General features: G+C 40.4%; 1 protein-coding gene across 15 annotated transcripts in view; it reads left to right on the plus strand.

The window, feature by feature from the left end:
- tanc2b (tetratricopeptide repeat, ankyrin repeat and coiled-coil containing 2b) overlaps window positions 1-18,128 on the plus strand; it is a 145,775-nt gene that overhangs the window by 118,039 nt on the left and 9,608 nt on the right. For 12 of the 15 annotated variants that reach the window (XM_044177504.1, XM_044177506.1, XM_044177512.1 and 9 more), the window contains 15 exons: window positions 4,299-4,337; window positions 5,464-5,745; window positions 5,956-6,080; window positions 8,115-8,346; window positions 9,310-9,479; window positions 9,971-10,249; window positions 11,218-11,385; window positions 12,257-12,417; window positions 13,268-13,376; window positions 13,488-13,610; window positions 13,801-14,037; window positions 14,261-14,470; window positions 15,354-15,447; window positions 17,184-17,317; window positions 17,591-17,714. In XM_044177504.1, coding sequence (XP_044033439.1) covers window positions 4,299-4,337; window positions 5,464-5,745; window positions 5,956-6,080; window positions 8,115-8,346; window positions 9,310-9,479; window positions 9,971-10,249; window positions 11,218-11,385; window positions 12,257-12,417; window positions 13,268-13,376; window positions 13,488-13,610; window positions 13,801-14,037; window positions 14,261-14,470; window positions 15,354-15,447; window positions 17,184-17,317; window positions 17,591-17,714 — 2,487 coding nt within the window. The remainder of the gene's footprint in view (window positions 1-4,298; window positions 4,338-5,463; window positions 5,746-5,955; window positions 6,081-8,114; window positions 8,347-9,309; window positions 9,480-9,970; window positions 10,250-11,217; window positions 11,386-12,256; window positions 12,418-13,267; window positions 13,377-13,487; window positions 13,611-13,800; window positions 14,038-14,260; window positions 14,471-15,353; window positions 15,448-17,183; window positions 17,318-17,590; window positions 17,715-18,128) is intronic. The other 3 variants (XM_044177507.1, XM_044177508.1, XM_044177519.1) reach the window with 1 other exon arrangement.

Genomic DNA, 18,128 nt, shown 5'->3' on the forward strand with positions numbered 1-18,128 from the left:
TAACAGTGAAATAGGAGTACTTTGGAGCACGTTCATGTTCTTGAGAGCCTGAACCTTTTCCATTTCGGACACTCCATGAGCTTTCCTCCAGCACCACCCTCATTGTCAGCCCATTGAACACAAGATATCTAATGGCTGGATTGCCATTAAATATATTATAGATAATCATGGTTCACAGAGGATGAACCATACTGACATACTGAGGTGATCCCACGGCCTTTTTCCCAGCACCAAACTGTCCAGTTGCACACAAGATATCGTGTATTAATATATTTTTTTAAGAAAATGTACAATAATTGCTAATTAAGTGATGTAGTTTGTGGTTATTTTAGATTATCAGGCATTACATTACCTACATTTATTACATTATTAGTAGCCTCGTGCCTCAGAAAGCACAAATATTTTAACATATTATCACAGAAAGAGGCTCATTGGTTGTTTTGCATGAGAGACTGCTGGATGCAGACTTACATATGAACTAGAGGAGAAGGAGACTGTTGGTTATGTGTTGGTCAGGTGGTAACCAGCTGACAGATGCAGCTCTCTCCGGTTGGTTTTGTTGAAGCTTCTTTTGATGCTGGCAGTCGGGGGCCCGAGCTGTGCTGCTGTTTTGAGGAGAGTGAGTCAGACTGTAATGGACCTTCTTGTGCTCCTGCCTGCCCACCTCTAAGATTTACCACCCACCTTATCTATTCACCGCAAACTCACTCACATAACTGTACACTGCACACACATTTTCTCCCTCATTTATCTTTACTTTCCCTCTTGTCGCTTTCTGCCCCCCCCCCTGCTCGCATACACAAGACAGGTCTTTGTGCTAGCTGATGGTTGCAGCTTTTGGCTGATAAAAATATTTTCAACTGCAGAGGGTTTTATTACTCCCATATTTACTCCCTGACCGGGGTGCAAGTTAAATAATAGTTAGAAATTCAGGTGAGTGCTGTAGTTGATTAGACATTTAAAGGATAAAGCTGGTGATGTTCAGTGTTTTTCTTACTGTCAACAAATCCCATAAAAATACCAAAACCAAAAATGAACTGATCCTACTAACAAGCATCGTCTGTCTATCCAAAGCTTTATATAGGTTATTCCTCTGTGCCATGGACCTCTATTGTTGTCAATGTACCTGGGCATGTTAGTTTATTTTGAGTAAATTCCACATACACCATCCTGCTGCTGTACATACTCCCTAGAGCACCAAATGTGTATTAATCCGCAGCTGAAAATAGCCCCTAGTGCCCAGTTGTTTTAGGAAATTACTGAGCCTCTTTTTAAAAATGAAATATATATTTGTGACTGTTTTTTAAAAAGATTCACTGTACATCTTCAGTAGGAACCAATAGGCTTGGAGCGGACTGCCACAGACAGGGTAGGGAAGACAGAAAGTATTAAAAGACAGACTAACATATTGTTGGTTTTACTTTTTTCATGGGATTTGTTGGCAACAAGAAAAATCTAGAACGTCAGCATTAATGAACATTCGTAGAAAGAAACTGCTGCAAGTCTACATTAATCTGAATTACAGTACTGTTTATAGTAAACATTTATTTACAGCAAACACAGAAGCCCCTATTGCTGTCTTAGCCAAGTGATCTAGATTTGATGACTTGATATTTGCAACAGAACAACAGACAATGACAAGCTTCAGATGATTATCTAGCCTCTATCTACTGTTATTCACATTGTTTGACACCCCTCCCTTAATCTGTTTTCTGTAATCTTACCCTGATAAATAATTTTTCATTTAAACAATCTAGAATTTGATATATAGGTCTGTCTTGGGGTTCTTTCAAGGGCTTTGCCTCTTATATAACATATTGACATAATTTCCCCCGTTGCTTGGCTGCAAGACATAAAGAACACATTTTCTGAAGAGTTGTGTTAGCACATCCAGGTTTATTATGTTGCTCTAAATGTTGTGTCTGTTGTGCAAATTACATAAGATTAGATTTTTTTTTAAAACAGAAGTTATGTAAGATCCTGTTGGTGTTGCATATGCTAATTGTAGCTCTACATCTAAATGACTGAAATTTGAACTGTATGTCTGAAAAACCAGACAGCAGAAACAAATCCTTAGACAAAGTCACACATCCACAAACTCCTACATCAGCCATAAGAAGTCTTTCACCTGACCTGCGATAACCCATTGCCACACTCCCCAGACTCCTCACAACAAGCAAACTGATCATCTAAACCACCTCTCTTCCTCCTCCTCCTCCCATCATTTCCTCTCTTCCTCCACCTCTCTGCCAACTCTACCCTCCTCTCTTCCTCCTTCTCTTCTCCTCCCCCTCCTCCACTTCCCATCTTCTCCTTTGCTTCTCATCTTCCTCCTCCTTCTCAAGGCTGTTCAACCACTGTGAGTCATCCTCACCTGGTGAATAATTAAAACGTCTGAGACTCTGAGAGTGGTGGTGGGGGGGAGGTGGAGTGATATCTTGCTCAACGTCGCCTGAGGGGGAGTGTTATGGGCAGGATTATGAGCAACTGCTATCCATCCATCCATCCCTCACACACACACACACACATTTTCTTTCACCGTCCTGGAAACAACTCCCTCAGCTCCCGTTCACAACATGGCTGCCATGTTTTCCTGGAATACGTGACACAGTGGAGCAGTAGTGGCTGCACGACTTATCGCGCATAAAGCGGTGTAATCGTTTATGACATTTGGAGGATGGTGCCCGATAGTGTGAGGGTATGTTTAGTAATTCCACGAGGACTGAAAGAGCTTTACAGGCACGTTTGGCATTCAGTCACCCCCAAGATAACTGGATTAGCGCCACTTAAAACAGAGTAGCTGTGGGTATTTAGCCTCTTACTTCAGTGGCCTATGATATTGTAAATAGCAGCATTGGGTAGTTTTTGCATTTCCCATCACCAGTCTTGCATCAGGTCCATTCTTTCACAGCGTGACACCCAACTGGAAGAATATTACATCAGTTTGTGAATTATAGACAGAATAGAGTGGCCACTGTCTGTCTCTTTGTGTCTCTCTGACTGTGTGTGTTTATGTGTGTGTGTGTGTACGTGTCTGTTTGTTGAGTTAGCAGTAAAATAATGTGACCCGGGAATATGGATGAAATGTCTTTTATTACATCGGGCTGCAGCTGGCACAGAGCTTAGTGCAGTAAAATGCAGTGCTGGCCATGCACTCAGTATAAAACGAGGACAGCTTTTCACCCACTCCCAGGTATATCTGCTTGTACTTTTTGCTGATTGCATAAGTAAGAATATTCTCAGCATGATCATCGCATTTCTTTTCACTCTGTGATTATAATTAGCATTCCTGGAAAAAAAAAGTTATGCTTGCAACAGCACTTTGGAGTGCTGTGTGGTAAAAGAATACATTAAGAGCAATATCAGCTCATTATGTTATGTAGCAATGCTCCTTATCAGCACACTGGAGTCATTTACAGAAGACATACAGCTCTAATGCAACACTCCCTCCCTCCCTGCCACCCCCAATACATTTTGCAGCTCCGTACCTGTACACAGTATAGAAATTTCTGCTAACACAAAAATTCTGCAGGCTCTCACCATCTAATCCAACCAGTCTAATGTATGATACATATTTCCTACAGCTCTGACTGACAGTGTGCTTATTGCTAATATGCTGCAGAGTGTGAAATGAACTACTGCACTGGCTATCACCTGACCAGCAGCTATTTCTCACTGCACAATGCAAGAATCTGATCAAATGTAACATGCAAAAAGGAACCAAAAGAAAGGATCCGATTTTATAGTTTGTCTGTAATAACTCCAAATTTGTGATTTGTCTTGTACTGAGGTTGATTACTTTATGTACTTTATGTATTATGGGTTGCTAACTTTAGCAACCCATAATATACACAGTAGTCTGTGGAGTTGAGGTTGGAGTCTCCCATCCCAGGGTCGAATTACGACTAGAACTGGATACAATTATTTTTATTGGGATCGACTGATCTTGTCCGGCGCAATGGAACCAATTAGATTCTCCTAAAAGTGCAAACCTTCCCCAACCTCCCCTCCAGACATGCTGAGGAATACACTCGATGTAATTCAAAGGATTTCAATTAGTAATCGACCCCGGTCTGGTGGTTCCCCATATTTCTGACATCATGATGTGCTGATGCTATTGCTGCTTCCTGTTTGTTTTTTTTATTGAGCTACACCTTGCCCTGTGCTCTGACACACTGCACACTGCTGCCAGTTTTCGTTCCTGGCCTCACTGCCTTTCTTTCTTCCCTCTCTCATTACTCTCTGTCTCCTTTCGCTCTCTTTCTTTCTCTCTCTGTCTTGCTTGCTGTTCGTCTCAGCTTCCGCTAATAACACCCATGCCTGGCAATCCCAGTCACGTAAGTTTCTTTATTTTTCATTTGATGCATCAGGCGGCACATTTTGCTCACAGTCGCCCTGCTTGCTTGCTGGCTGGTGCAAGTCAAAGTGCTCTAGTCAAGTGGCGCACAGTCTTGCCAGCAAAGTGAATTATTCACGTACAACTCGCATTCTAAATCAGGCGCAATTACTAGATGCTGATATATCATTTAAAGAAATGACACACAAGATAGAAGAGGGCATGTTTTTATTTTCAAAGCTCATATCAGTTTAAAAGACGGGACCCAGGAGAGGACACCCAGAAGCAGCCGACTAAATTTTACACAGAATTTATCACACAGCTTCAGAAGTTCATACCAGACTGATTTACCCTCATTAGTCTTTAATGGTCCATATGTTCTGCTGAAAAGATGCCCAACCTCTGGAGGACTTTAGTTTAATGACTTCCCCTAATGAGTAACTCTAGTCGGCAGTGGCTGTTAAAGTAGCCACTCCCTTGACTTTTTGTAAATTTTCTTTTGCAACAAAATGCGCCTAGAGCACACATGTCTGGACTGTTATTAAAGGCGTTACTGCCTTTGAACTCTTAAGCTAAATTTTCTTGCTTTCAGTATTACATAAACTATATTATTCCTACTTCATCTTTAACTTATAGTGAGATCATAGTGAATACTTTTTATTTTCCGAGAAATTTAATGCAAATTTAATGATTTTATATGCAGTCCTTCCATATATCTTTAAAAGATTTAAAAGGGCAGTTTGCCACAGAATCCTGGAGCACAATGATATACCTTTCACATATGAATCATTGACCCATCAGTATATATTTAATCTCAGAAGGAGAACTTTCCAGTAGGTTATTAACTTTCTTCAGTGATGTCGATCTTTAATGTTAAATAACATGAATATCACTGTTTATTCTTTATTTTTATTGTTATATTTGTAACCTTAAAATCTACATATGTAAATACACTTATTTTGTTGACGGTACATGTGTAAAGAAATTTGTGGTGAACCGTATTTCAGTTTCCAGATGCATTACTGTAAAACAGGGGAAGACTCTAATCGCAAAACATGTGTAATTACATTAATGTGGCTTATAACTGTAATACCACTAACCAATTCTCTATTTCCTTGACCGGCCAGTGCGTTTTGCACCCTATCGGCCTCAAGACATCGCCCTCAAACCCCTGCTGTTTGAGGTGCCCAGCATCACCATGGACTCTGTCTTCACGGGTCGCGAGTGGCTTTTCCAGGAGATCGATGCCCACCTCAACAGCCCCAATGCCAGCACCAACCGCGGTGTGGCGGTAGTAGGCAACATCGGCTTCGGCAAGACTGCTATCATCTCTCGTCTGGTGGCGCTCAGCTGCCACGGCACCCGCATGAGACAGATTGCCTCCGACAGCCCTCAGGCCTCACCCAAACGTAGGCATCCACTTAGTCCTACATATGATTTCCAAGCCTGTTTTGCTTGTAGTGTTTTTATTTCCCAGTGAAGATGATAAAACTGTAGTATTTTAGAAATGTTGGACAAACTTCACTTCCTTTGTTTTGAGAATAACAGTGTGAAAAGCTTGCATGAATGTTACGCGTGTTAGAGCTGTCCCTGAGTGTGTTGTGCTGTCTTGTGTCCAGATGGAGAGGGGCTCCCTCTCACCCAGCCCCAGCCCACTCATGGCACCCTGGGAGGAGGCAGCTGTCCCGGGACCCCTGAGATGAGGCGACGTCAGGAAGAAGCCATGAGGAGGCTGGCGTCTCAGGTAGCAGATACACCTGTGACCATGTACACACACACACACACACATTTATGTTTCAGCCTCTGATTTACAGACAAAACACCCTTAAGACCACCAAAAGAATGTGTGTGGTACATTTGTCTCTAAGTACTTAAATACTCTGTTCTGGTCGATTTGGTTCGATTCAACTTTGTTGTCATTACACATGTACAAGGCAACGAAATGCAGTATGTATGGTGTGTCTTTGACTTCTTCTAATCCCATTGGCTTCTTTTACAAGTGCAAATTATCTATTTTTCAGAAATGGGCTCTAAAACTAAGTGTGCTTGTAGTGATTTTAATTTGAAAATTCCAGCTTTCAGTTAATTGCCGCATATTACAGGAAGATAAGTTCACAATCCCAAGCCACTTATGAAAATGTCTACCTCCCAACACCTTTTCCCCTTTTTCTTTCACAGCTGTGTGAAATATAAAAAAAAAATATATATATATTTAAATGCCAAATATTGTGGCAGGGGTCTCATTTGCATTCTACTGTATTGTCATTTTTTCTTCAAAGAGTAGTACTGCATACATGATTATTAAGAGGAAATAGTGCTGTATCACTAAAATGGTCATTTTAGTATAATGGTTGTTTTGTTGTGTTATTTTGTTGTGTTTGTAGTTCAGTGTGAAATTTCCAGGCCTCAGTCCATATGTAATTGAAAAAGCTGCAAGATAATTTTAAATGGCTCCTTTTATGTAAATTATGTTAATTTTTCAATTAGTGACAACATAAGTGGTAGGATAGAATAATACAAGCACGAACACGGCTCAGGTTCTGTGAGAAATGATATGGTTTCAAGCTTTAAAGTTAAAGTTTCGTGCCACCTGCACGCTATCATCGACTCACACAGGGTTTGCACCTGAGGTGGTAGACTTCAAAACAGGTGGAGATAAGTTGGGACTGTTTACCTTTTTTTCCTAAGTTTTGTGCAGCTCTTTTTTGTGTTAAATGTTGACTTTTAAAACAATATTACTGGAGTATTTAACTTGTTTTAACCTGCCTGCAACGTAAACCTTTATGATGTGCGAAACCGGCTCTCTTTCCTGCTCTTCTTCCTGTCTACTGTTGCACCTCAGTCCCCCTCCCCTGCTGCTTAGCCATCTGCATCCCTAGTCCCAGACTGATGCATTATGCAGATGTGTTTAAAAAAGAAAAAACAACTTTGCCAGGGAGCCTTATGAAATATTTATACCTGCAGAAAGCCATTTCCCAGCCAAGCTATTAGATCTTGTTAACTCTGTACATTAATAATTGAGCTCACTCCCTTTTTCACCCCTTTTGTTTTAATGCCCTTTATTCCATTGTGACCAAAAATTACCATTCCATTTTCCCCCTTTTCCTCACTGCCCTCTGATTGCTGCCATTGCCTGTGAAAATTCAAACTCTTTGTGATCTCTGTCCCTAGGAGCACTTAGTCACACCTGCTTCTCTTGTTTTGTTGACTAACCTCTCAGAAAATTCACCTGCCATCGACTATTTTCTAATGTCACTACATGTCCGTGCAAATACTTTTTATTCATTCATTCATTTAATCATTCATTCAAACATGTTTCAAGTACGTTGCTGTGAAATATGACAGTTTAACACTTGACTCCTTCGTGCCACAATCATCTAGCACATGAGCATGCATGAGCTAACTCCAAATCAGTCTCTCTTGGCAGCCGGAAAACGATGAATTATTAATAGCTGAAACCGTACAGCGAAACGAGAAGTATTATGTTTCATTATACTGCAATCATCCACCATGAAGTTGACTCAATCCCAAATGAGTTGTAGCTGTAGTAGACGCTGGGAAAACTGGCTCTGCACTGACAAAGCCCTGAGAAAAGTGTTATTTCTAAAAGTGTGTCATCTGACTCCCATGCTCCCTGACACTGATCTTCAATCAGTTTTGCAATACCCAAAGGTTAGTCAAGGTTAGGATTATCAGAAAGGAATGGGGAAGTGTTCACCTTTTATACTTCTCTGAGTGACCTGGCTACAATCTTCTCCCAACTCTCTGTCGCCCCCAGGTGGTGGCATACCACTACTGCCAGGCAGATAACGCCTACACCTGCTTGGTGCCGGAGTTTGTGCACAACGTGGCGGCTCTGCTGTGCCGCTCGCCGCACCTCGTTGCCTACAGGGAGCAAATGCTGAGGGAGCCACACCTACAGAGCATCCTGAGTCTGCGCTCCTGTGTCCAGGACCCCCTGGCCTCCTTCAGGAGGGGGGTCCTAGAGCCCCTGGATGCACTTTACAAAGGTGATACACTTGCAGTCGAGTGCAGTTAGTAGTTGCTGTTCAAATTCAAAATAGTACTTAAAAATTATGGATGTGCCGTGTAGACTTTATTCCATGAGCTTAAAGGGAAAAGCACATTGTTTTTATCTTTCCTGGGACAACTGGATGTATGAAATTATCTGTATAAAGTAAATAATCAATTGCATAAAAACAATTTATATATTTATACAAAATATTTAGTAAGCCCTGTTTTTAATAATTAACTCAACGACAGTACAGAATGGACTTAATCATGTATACTTACGAATTAAAAAAACTACAGTAATCTGTTGCGCTAAATGACTAAAAAGCCTTTCAAAGTCATTTTACCTCTTGTTCAGTTGTTGTTCATAATAAACTGGAATTTGTAATAATTATAAAGGTATTTGTCTCATATTCAAACACTGTTTTTGGCAATTTATAACTGATGCGTCTTTAGACCTCATCTTTGGTGCATGATATTAGATGCTTCTTGTGCACAGTGTACTCAAGATCAAAGTTCTTAATCTCAATGCTGGAACTGAATTTGTCTCTCTCTTTCTAACATAATACTGTTAGATAATATTTCAACATAATATTGTTAGAGGTTTAATTTAAAATAGAGACGAAAACTAAATCTGTGTTGATTAATTTTTTGAAATGAAAATATGACTTTGTGGCTTAGCCAGAAATGTAAAGCTTTTATCAAGGTGAAGATGCAGGTTGATGTTATAAAAGGAAATTAGCTACACAAGTTCCAGCTTACTTGTTGATTTCCATGAGATGTGGTTGAAAGGTCTGGAAACATCAAGAAAATTAGGTTTTTTTTCTTGATCTGCTGTTTCCAAGGTCAAGAAAGAACCTTCAAGCTAAAGATGCAGATTGTTTTTCATTACAGTCAATAATTTATACATATAGTACATTTGCTAAATAGTATCTGTTTTCATGCTGACTGTTATTTTTCAGAGAGGAAGATCAACTCCGAGGAGGACCTCATCATCCTCATTGATGGTCTGAATGAGGCAGAGTTCCACAAGCCAGACTACGGAGACACCATTGTGTCCTTCCTCACCAAAACCATCAACAAGTTCCCTCCCTGGCTCAAACTGGTGGTCACAGTCAGAACCACGTTACAGGTAGAGGACAGACAGTCAGCTCACAGATTGTAGCCACATCAATAAATGCCACTGTTTGTATCTGCTCCTCTACTGTTTTATATTTAATCAAATTCAAAAGTTTTTATTTTTATATTCAGCATGGAAGGTCTTAAACAGCAACTCTGCTCTTTGTTGTACTATTCTGTTATTGTTACCACTGTCAGCTAAGAGGGTTTTACATCAACATTATCAACGGGTTATTGTTGCATCAACTGGAGGCCAATAACTAATAATATTGAATTTGTCTTGAATACAACTCTACCCTCTTTGTCTCTGACCTTTTTGAGTTTCCCCTATTATGCAGAGGATATGAAAAGAAGTGTTATTCATAGCATTTTATACTTTATTTTTACCTTTGTATGAGTCATTTTACCTAAGTGAATAAGTACGTAGGCCGTTTTATTAAGATGTCTCTGCAACAATATCACCAAAAACGAGTTCCCAACTGAAATGATGAAATGACTGTTCAGGAGATCACCAACGCGCTGCCATTCCACCGCATCTCTCTGGACGGCCTGGAGGAGAATGACGCCATAGACCAGGACCTGCAGGGCTACATCCTGCACCGCATCCACAGCAGCCCAGAGATCCAGAACAACATCTCGCTCAATGGCAAGATGGACAACACCACCTTCGGCAAGCTCAGCACCCACCTCAAAGCCCTAAGCCAGGGCTCCTATCTGTACCTCAAGCTCACCTTTGACCTCATCGAGAAGGGCTACCTTGTCCTCAAAAGCTCCAGCTATAAGGTATGGAGTTATTGCTTAGTTTGTAATGGTTTTCACAGGTTTAGCTTATAGTGATATATCTAAACGTGAGGTTTTCAAACTGCGGGCGCACCTCCCTGCGAGCACGTGGGAGAGTTGAAAGGAGGACGTGGAGGGAGAGACGTGAGGCGAAGATACTGCGTGAGGTGAAAGGGGCAGGTGCAGGCTGTTGTTCTAAAACAACTACAAGTTAGTTGTTGTTTGGCACACTGATATTTCTCGCTTACGAACACAGTGGCTGTGACACACAGCTCATGCAGCAGTTAAGGTGCTTTAAAACCCTTAGTGCCTGATTGCTGCAATTTAGAATCATTCTCCTTCTCAGTGTCATAACTCACTAAAGTCTGAACACGCAGACATGAAACACATATTGTTAGATTCAGTGTGACTTACACTTTCCCATGAAACCATTGTCTCTGATATAAATGTCCATAAATCTGCTTAGAAATCATAGAAACTTGCCTGAGAAACATCATGTTTTTTAAGTTTTCTTCAGCATCAGAGTAATTCAGTGACAGTTGTCTGTACATCCATGGGTACATTGCAAACAGGAACTGCTAATAGCTAATTCGGCATACTTGTAATGGTGCCAATTTGTAAAAAAAAAAAAAGCTTGTGTAAAAGTAGTCAGCCCAAAGTAGTAAAAAATCTTCTTTTTGACAGTCAGAGCCCAACACCTTTTTGATAAATAATGCAGTTGAATTGTTTTAGTGTGCATTTCATAATGAAATATTTTATCTCACACCCGCAGATTCATTTAATTTCATGTATTCAGAAGTGCCTCCAGACTCCATAAAAAATGACAACTGATAAATTCACATTCTCCTCTCTGAGGAAGACCACGTGGAATAGTTGAAGACGCGCTGTACAAACACGATGCATTATTCATATTCTGTTGAGCGGATCCAAGGGAAATCAGCATTACGATTCAGATTCCCTTCCTTCCTCAGGTGGTTCCAGTGAACCTGGCAGAGGTGTACCTGCTGCAATGCAACATGCGCTTCCCCACGCAGTCATCGTTCGAGCGGGCGCTTCCTCTGCTCAATGTGGCCGTGGCCTCGCTTCATCCACTGACCGATGAGCAGATATATCAGGCCATCAACGCTGGTTCACTGCAGGTAGTTATCTAAAATATACAAGAACACAGACTTTTTAATATCTCAAGCCCTTTAATGGAGTTGATCTTGCTAATCTGTAATTTTACTCCATCCTTGAGCTAAAATAAATGAGTCAGTGATTCAATCAAAATTCATACTCTAGCATGTTATCAATGTTTACGTGTGCTTAAAGGCCCTGAAAACTTTTTTATTTAAATTTTTGATCTTCTCTGTGCTATTCTCACTGGTTTGAAGTGGGCGGGGCTCAGCTGGATGCCAGATTTAGCAATATTTGACTCACAAACTGATGACAGTTGGTTGGTTGTTTTGTCATTGTCATTCAAATCTGATCAAATCACACCTACACAGTCCTGATGAGTCCAATTATCTTAGTTTTTGAGTGTGAAACTCTTATAGTACCTTAATATGCTTTTTTAACTTGTTGATTGTTGCTTATTTAGTCATGAATATTTAATGTTATAGAGAAATACAGGTTTTTAGGGGCTTTAACAATATCAAGCATACTGCTTTTTTATTCCAACGAAAATAATAAATGATTGCATATTATATTTTATTTATGCTGGACGACTGAGAGATGCAATAGCGGTCTTCAGCTTGCTATCAAGATGAAATGAAGACGATTTTTTCATGTGCACTGAGCAACATTGACATGTATTGTTTTATCAGTGAGAATGTTAATGTGCAGTGTTTTGGATTTATTCTGTGTTCGTAAATGTCTACATATCAAATATTTAATCCGTTATTATAGAAATGAAACTTCCAAAAGCAATTTGCAATGATGTAAGTTGTTCCATGCTAAGCAATCTGGCTAATATCAGCATGACCCAGCTATAAATAACAAATAACATCGAAACAATGTCTGTGGCTGCAGGGCACACTGGACTGGGAGGATTTCCAGCAACGCGTAGACAACCTGTCGGTCTTCCTGGTGAAGAGGAGGGACGGTACCAGGATGTTTGTTCACCCCTCCTTCAGGGAGTGGCTGATCTGGAGAGAAGAAGGAGAAAAGACAAAGTTCCTCTGCGATCCGAGGTGAGGACAGGCAGGAAAAATGGTGGATTGAATGAGAGGAGTGGCTCTTTCTCTGTGAGGCTTAAATTGATCATACTGTATGTTTAGAAAGAAAGTTTATCCTCAAACTCGGCTGATGTAAGGTCTTAAGGAAACAGCAATTCCTTAATGTCTAGTTTAGGGAATCTTAATTTCCCCATCTGGAAACAGGATGTCAGGGTGGGACGTTACAAAGGGAGGGACCATAAAAAAGGACATTAAAACCATCATGTCTTAGAAAAAGTAAACCAGGTTTTGGGGAGTGAACAACCAAAATGCCCTTCTTTACTATGTTGCCACTCACATCACATGTTGCAGGTTTTATGATAGAAGGAGATTGTTCAAAAATGAGTGAAAAGTGATTTGAATCATTGGCTGTAAATGTTATGTTCATCTACTGCTACACAAAGATGTAATCACTAAATCTCAGCTGTTTTCCAAGAAATAGAATAATAAGAGTCTGATTAAAAATTATGAAAAAGTACAAAGGTATATCTTTTTAGCATTTATTATGAAATATATTGATGTTATAACGTAAGAAATTAAATTACGGTGTACCTAACCCCATTTTAAAGTTACTATTCATGTTAAAATATACTTATAAGGCCACAGCCACGACTGTGTAGTTAATCGTTAGTCGTTTATAAAAAGAAATCTCTCTTAGACGCAGGTACATTATTTTTATCTAGCAGAGGAAGTGTTATATTTTCAGCCAGAACATTTTATTTCCTGTATTATAATTAAAACCGATTGCACCGACTGTGCAGATGATAACACAATGTAATGACCTGATGAGTCATTCTCAAGTATTGAAAGTTTGTCCTCTCTGCAGGAGCGGTCACACGCTACTGGCCTTCTGGTTTTCTCGGCAGGAGAACAAGCTGAACAGGCAGCAGACTATTGAACTGGGCCATCACATCCTCAAAGCACATATCTTCAAGGTATACCATTATTTGTCTCCACACACATCTATATACACACATACACGCCCCCACACAGCTGTGGTCTGGCTCCAAATTAATGAATATTTACACTCTATCTCTCTGTTCAAGGGTCTCAGCAAGAAAGTCGGGGTTTCCTCATCTATCTTGCAAGGCCTGTGGGTATCCTACAGCACAGAGGGCCTTTCAGCTGCACTTTCTTCTCTCCGAAACCTCTACACTCCCAACATCAAGGTACAGGCGCTAGAGAGGAGTCATACTTAAAGAATATTTCAACATGTTCTGGGTACCAAATCAAGACTACTTCTCAAATAATGCGTCACAGAAATCTTCTCTCTCTGGACTAAGATAGTTTAAAAATTTGAAGCCATACTTTAACGTTTATATCCTCATTTAACATTTTTTTTTGTATGTGTGAGTTCAGGTGAGCCGGCTACTGATGCTGGGCGGTGCAAATGTGAACTACCGTACGGAGGTGCTGAACAACGCCCCCGTCCTGTGTGTCCACTCCCACTTGGGCTACATGGACATGGTGGCTCTTCTGCTTGAGTTCGGTGCCTCTGTCGACGCTCAGTCTGAGAGCGGCCTCACGCCGCTGGGCTACGCCGCCGCGGGGGGACACATGGCCATTGTGACTGCGCTTTGCCGCAGGAGAGCGAAGGTGTGTGAAGGAAAATGTCAAGGGGAGAATGTGTGTGAAGACTTTTCTGAAGAGACTTTTCTTGGTGTGTGATCAAGGTTGTGATTGAATGTGTTTTGTAATTTGTCTTTTTCTGGATTAAAATTTTTTTATAGAGATAATTTCGATGTCCTGATAACTGTAGCCCCATTTGCGATTTCCCTTGCTATTTGTTTTCCTGATCAAATCCATGTCCCGTTAACAGGTGGACCACCTGGATAAGAACAGCCAGTGCGCTCTGGTTCATGCAGCCCTGAGGGGCCACATGGAGGTGGTGAAGTTCCTCATCCAGTGTGACTGGGGCATGGGGTCACAGCAGCAGCAATCACCACAAACCCAACAACAGGCGGCCTTCACCAAGAGCCACGCAGTCCAGCAGGCCCTCATCGCTGCAGCCAGTATGGGATACACAGAGGTACAGCAGGGAGGGAGGAGGTTGAAGTGGTGTATCATGCTCTCCAGTGTCACATATTTACTTCAGCCCAAATTATGGACTCTGAATCTTAAGTGATTTAAAGCAAAAATTATCAAGGGCTTACAATGGCCTCCTGTAACTACTACTGCTACTATACCACTACTAACTTTAACTCCAACACTAAAATTGACAATTTTGCTTTTTGGAGTGCTTCTGTTTTAAAATTCTACACTTGCTCAGGTAGATTTTGCTAGGTTTTGAAGCTGCAGAGGAAAGAAAATATTAAAAAGAAAAAGAAAATATTAAAAAGACTTATAATATTATATATATATATATATATATATATGTGTATATATATATATATGTATATATGTGTATATATATATATATGTATATATATGTATATATATATATATGTATATATATATATATATATATATTATAAAGACTAGTGAACTTACACTCATTTGAATTTGAGAAAGAGTGAAAGAGGAAGGGGAAAGACTGAGAGTATGATGGAAGGGAAAAGAAGTTAGGGGAATAGAGAGATGCCAGAGGGGAAGAGGGCCAGAGAATGGAGTGAGGATCCACGTAAGAATTATCTTTATGTGGTAAATCCTACTCTAAATAGGCTAAAGCAATGACAATTTTGTTCCAGCAGCTGATGGACCAAGGTCTGGTGGTCGATGTAGTTTTTAATGATGACTGTCTCATGTAAAATTCAGCCTTTTAGATCAGATTACACTAAATTAGTTTATTTTCAAAAGGAAAGTAATTTATAATAACAAGTTGTTTTTATCATTTAATTGTACTTAACATGTTTATCTGTTTAAAGTAAACATGGACATTAATCTATGTCATCTTGAATCTTGTCCCCCATCAGATTGTGTCCTACCTGCTGGACCTGCCAGAGAAAGATGAAGAGGAGGTGGAGCGGGCTCAAATCAATAACTTTGACACCTTGTGGGGGGAGACAGGTGGGAATACCTACTTTAGCCAGACATTACACCAATAAAACCATGCATTCAATACTGACAGATGGCTGTGAATGCTTAATAGTTCATGCAGTTGTCAAATCCCTGGTAAAATGCAAAAATAAACTGTAGTTTGTCCTGAGACATACAATTCAGACAATGTTTTGTTAAGGATCTATGGAGTGTTTTGTTAGAGGGTTTTTCTGTGTGGCGCTGAGAGGCAGAGCGCTGCAGTGCGGATATGAGAGATTGTTCTCGTGTGTCTGCTGCTGCTTGCTGCTGCTGCTGCGTCAGATGCTGATGGCAGTGCAGTGGTGTCATTGGAGCATAGACAGGGCTGGGCTCGCACAGAGGGGGAGGGGGAAGGATGAATGTGATCCAGGGTGCATAGAAATTACTAGTCTGATTGCCCTGTGGCAGGGTGTTGAGAAATGTAATGTATCATTGTAACCTAAAGCTATGAAACCTCATTGCCTTATTCCCCCGCTGCAGTGTTAGAGAGGCTGCTTCTCACTGTCAGTTGAAGAGGGGACTTGTACTCATTCAGCCGTAGTTTCATTGTTTATAAGGGATCAGAAGGATAACAGTTGTTCTGGAAGATGTTTTGTAATCGCAGTGTTACTGGATAGATCAATTGAAAATACATTATTCTTTACAACAGCCAGAGGGAGAGTGTGTATATCGGCATGTACAGATACTTACTGAACTGTGTATATCAAAGTGTTCTTCCAGCAAAGAATATATTATAATAATATAATAGATTGAAACTAGAGCTAGATGGATAAATTGGCTGATATTATTTTGGTATCAGTGTATATGTTGGCCGACAAGAACTTGCAGTACAGAAATGCCAAACGAGGTTTGACGTAATTTAGAGACAGTGTCACCACAACAGTTTGTCCACCAGAGAGCACTGGCAAGTTGATTTTTCGACTGTAAAATGTCCCGCTTAGTGTGTATCTTTGGTCACAATAAAAAAAAAAAAAACAAGTCTAAGGGATCTGAATGAACAAGATTGTTTGATTATGTTATGTTTTTATGTTTAAAAAAATTGCTATCGACCGATATATTATTATCAGTAAGTACCTCAAAAATCCAGTATCAGTTGGGCTATAGTTGAAATCAGGGTCACCCCTCTGGCGCTGCTACCACTCTGCTTTAAAGAGATTTGTTCACTCGGCTTAAATTATTCCAGTTATAATCATTACGTTTGAGAGGATGTCTTTTCAAAGGCCTTTGCTCCCACAAGAATCTCAAGGGTATCCTCTTCTCTCCCCTTTTAGAAGACTTTAAGATGAATCCCAGAAATGCTGTGTTTTCCCATAGGGCATAGATTTTTTTCAGCTATAACTGATATTTTTTATAATAACAGTGAATCAAATGATAATGTGAAAAAACAGAGCTAAGAGAGAGTGATTATTGGACATTAATCAGGTAGACACAAACACTCCAAATGAATGATAATGTTGCTAACAAGTTCCCCATATCAACTTAAAAGGTAATATGTCAATGTTGTGTTCATAACTTGTTTCCACTGCCCCACAAGTGGCCAAAATATCAGTTGCAGGTTTAATAATTACTTATTATAAGTAACTCCTACCTCTTCCAACAAAAATCATGTCAATGTAAAACCCATGCATGAAGGCACTCAGAAGAACTAAAAATCTGATTTCTATCCACCTCATTTACCCTACTTCTCCTCATCTCATCCCTGATTCATTGTGTTTTTGTGCGTCCAGCTCTGACTGCAGCCTCTGGTCGGGGGAAGTTGGAGGTTTGTCGTCTATTACTGGAGCAGGGCGCGGCTGTGGCCCAGCCCAACAGAAGAGGCATCGTCCCACTGTTCAGCGCCGTCCGACAGGGACACTGGCAGGTTAGTGGTCACCTGATCCCTTCCTCTCACTTACAACACCTTGTTCTAAAATAATTCAGTGCATTGGCTTTGATTTGAGTGGACAGAGTTCCCCAAGACTAGCTTTTGCTTCCTCCAGACCTGGCAGTTATGCTCTAGTAACCAATCATGTTTGTTTTATTTCCTTTTGATTGGATAAAAAATATTGTAATTTCTTCACCTTCAAACACTAAGCAAGTAAGACATGCTGTTGCTGTTATATAATGACATGGGAGTTGTATCTGGGTGTTTTAGATTGTGGACCTCCTCCTCACACATGGCGCAGATGTCAACCTGGCTGACAAGCAGGGTCGTACTCCTCTAATGATGGCAGCCTCAGAGGGACACCTGGGGACTACTGAGTTTTTACTGGCTCAAGGTACGGTACTATAACCAAGATTTTGGATGTTTTTAGAACACATTTTGGGTCAGTTAGGCCTTTATGCATTCAATTAATAGCTAAGGAAATACATATCTTGATCTTTGGTATTCAGAGCCTGAAGATAATGTAAGAAATACAGTATATAAATCAAAACGACAGTAGATGGTCAGCTTAAAGGATAGACTGAGATTTAGGCAGGGAATCGTTTTGAATTGCTCTGTTAAACATGTCTTCTTAACTCCACTCACAATGCTACTGCTCTCTGTGTTTTTTGACAGCAGTTCCCATGTGTCTTTCCCTGTTTGGTATGAATGCAAAAACAAACTATATGTCAGAGTCAGACCTGACAGACTTGCAGTAGAGTCAGATTTGACACATCCATGGAGCCACTGAGGGAAAAATCTCCTTGTG

This window comes from Siniperca chuatsi, linkage group LG20, assembly GCF_020085105.1.
Source record: "Siniperca chuatsi isolate FFG_IHB_CAS linkage group LG20, ASM2008510v1, whole genome shotgun sequence".
Taxonomy (NCBI): domain Eukaryota; kingdom Metazoa; phylum Chordata; class Actinopteri; order Centrarchiformes; family Sinipercidae; genus Siniperca; species Siniperca chuatsi.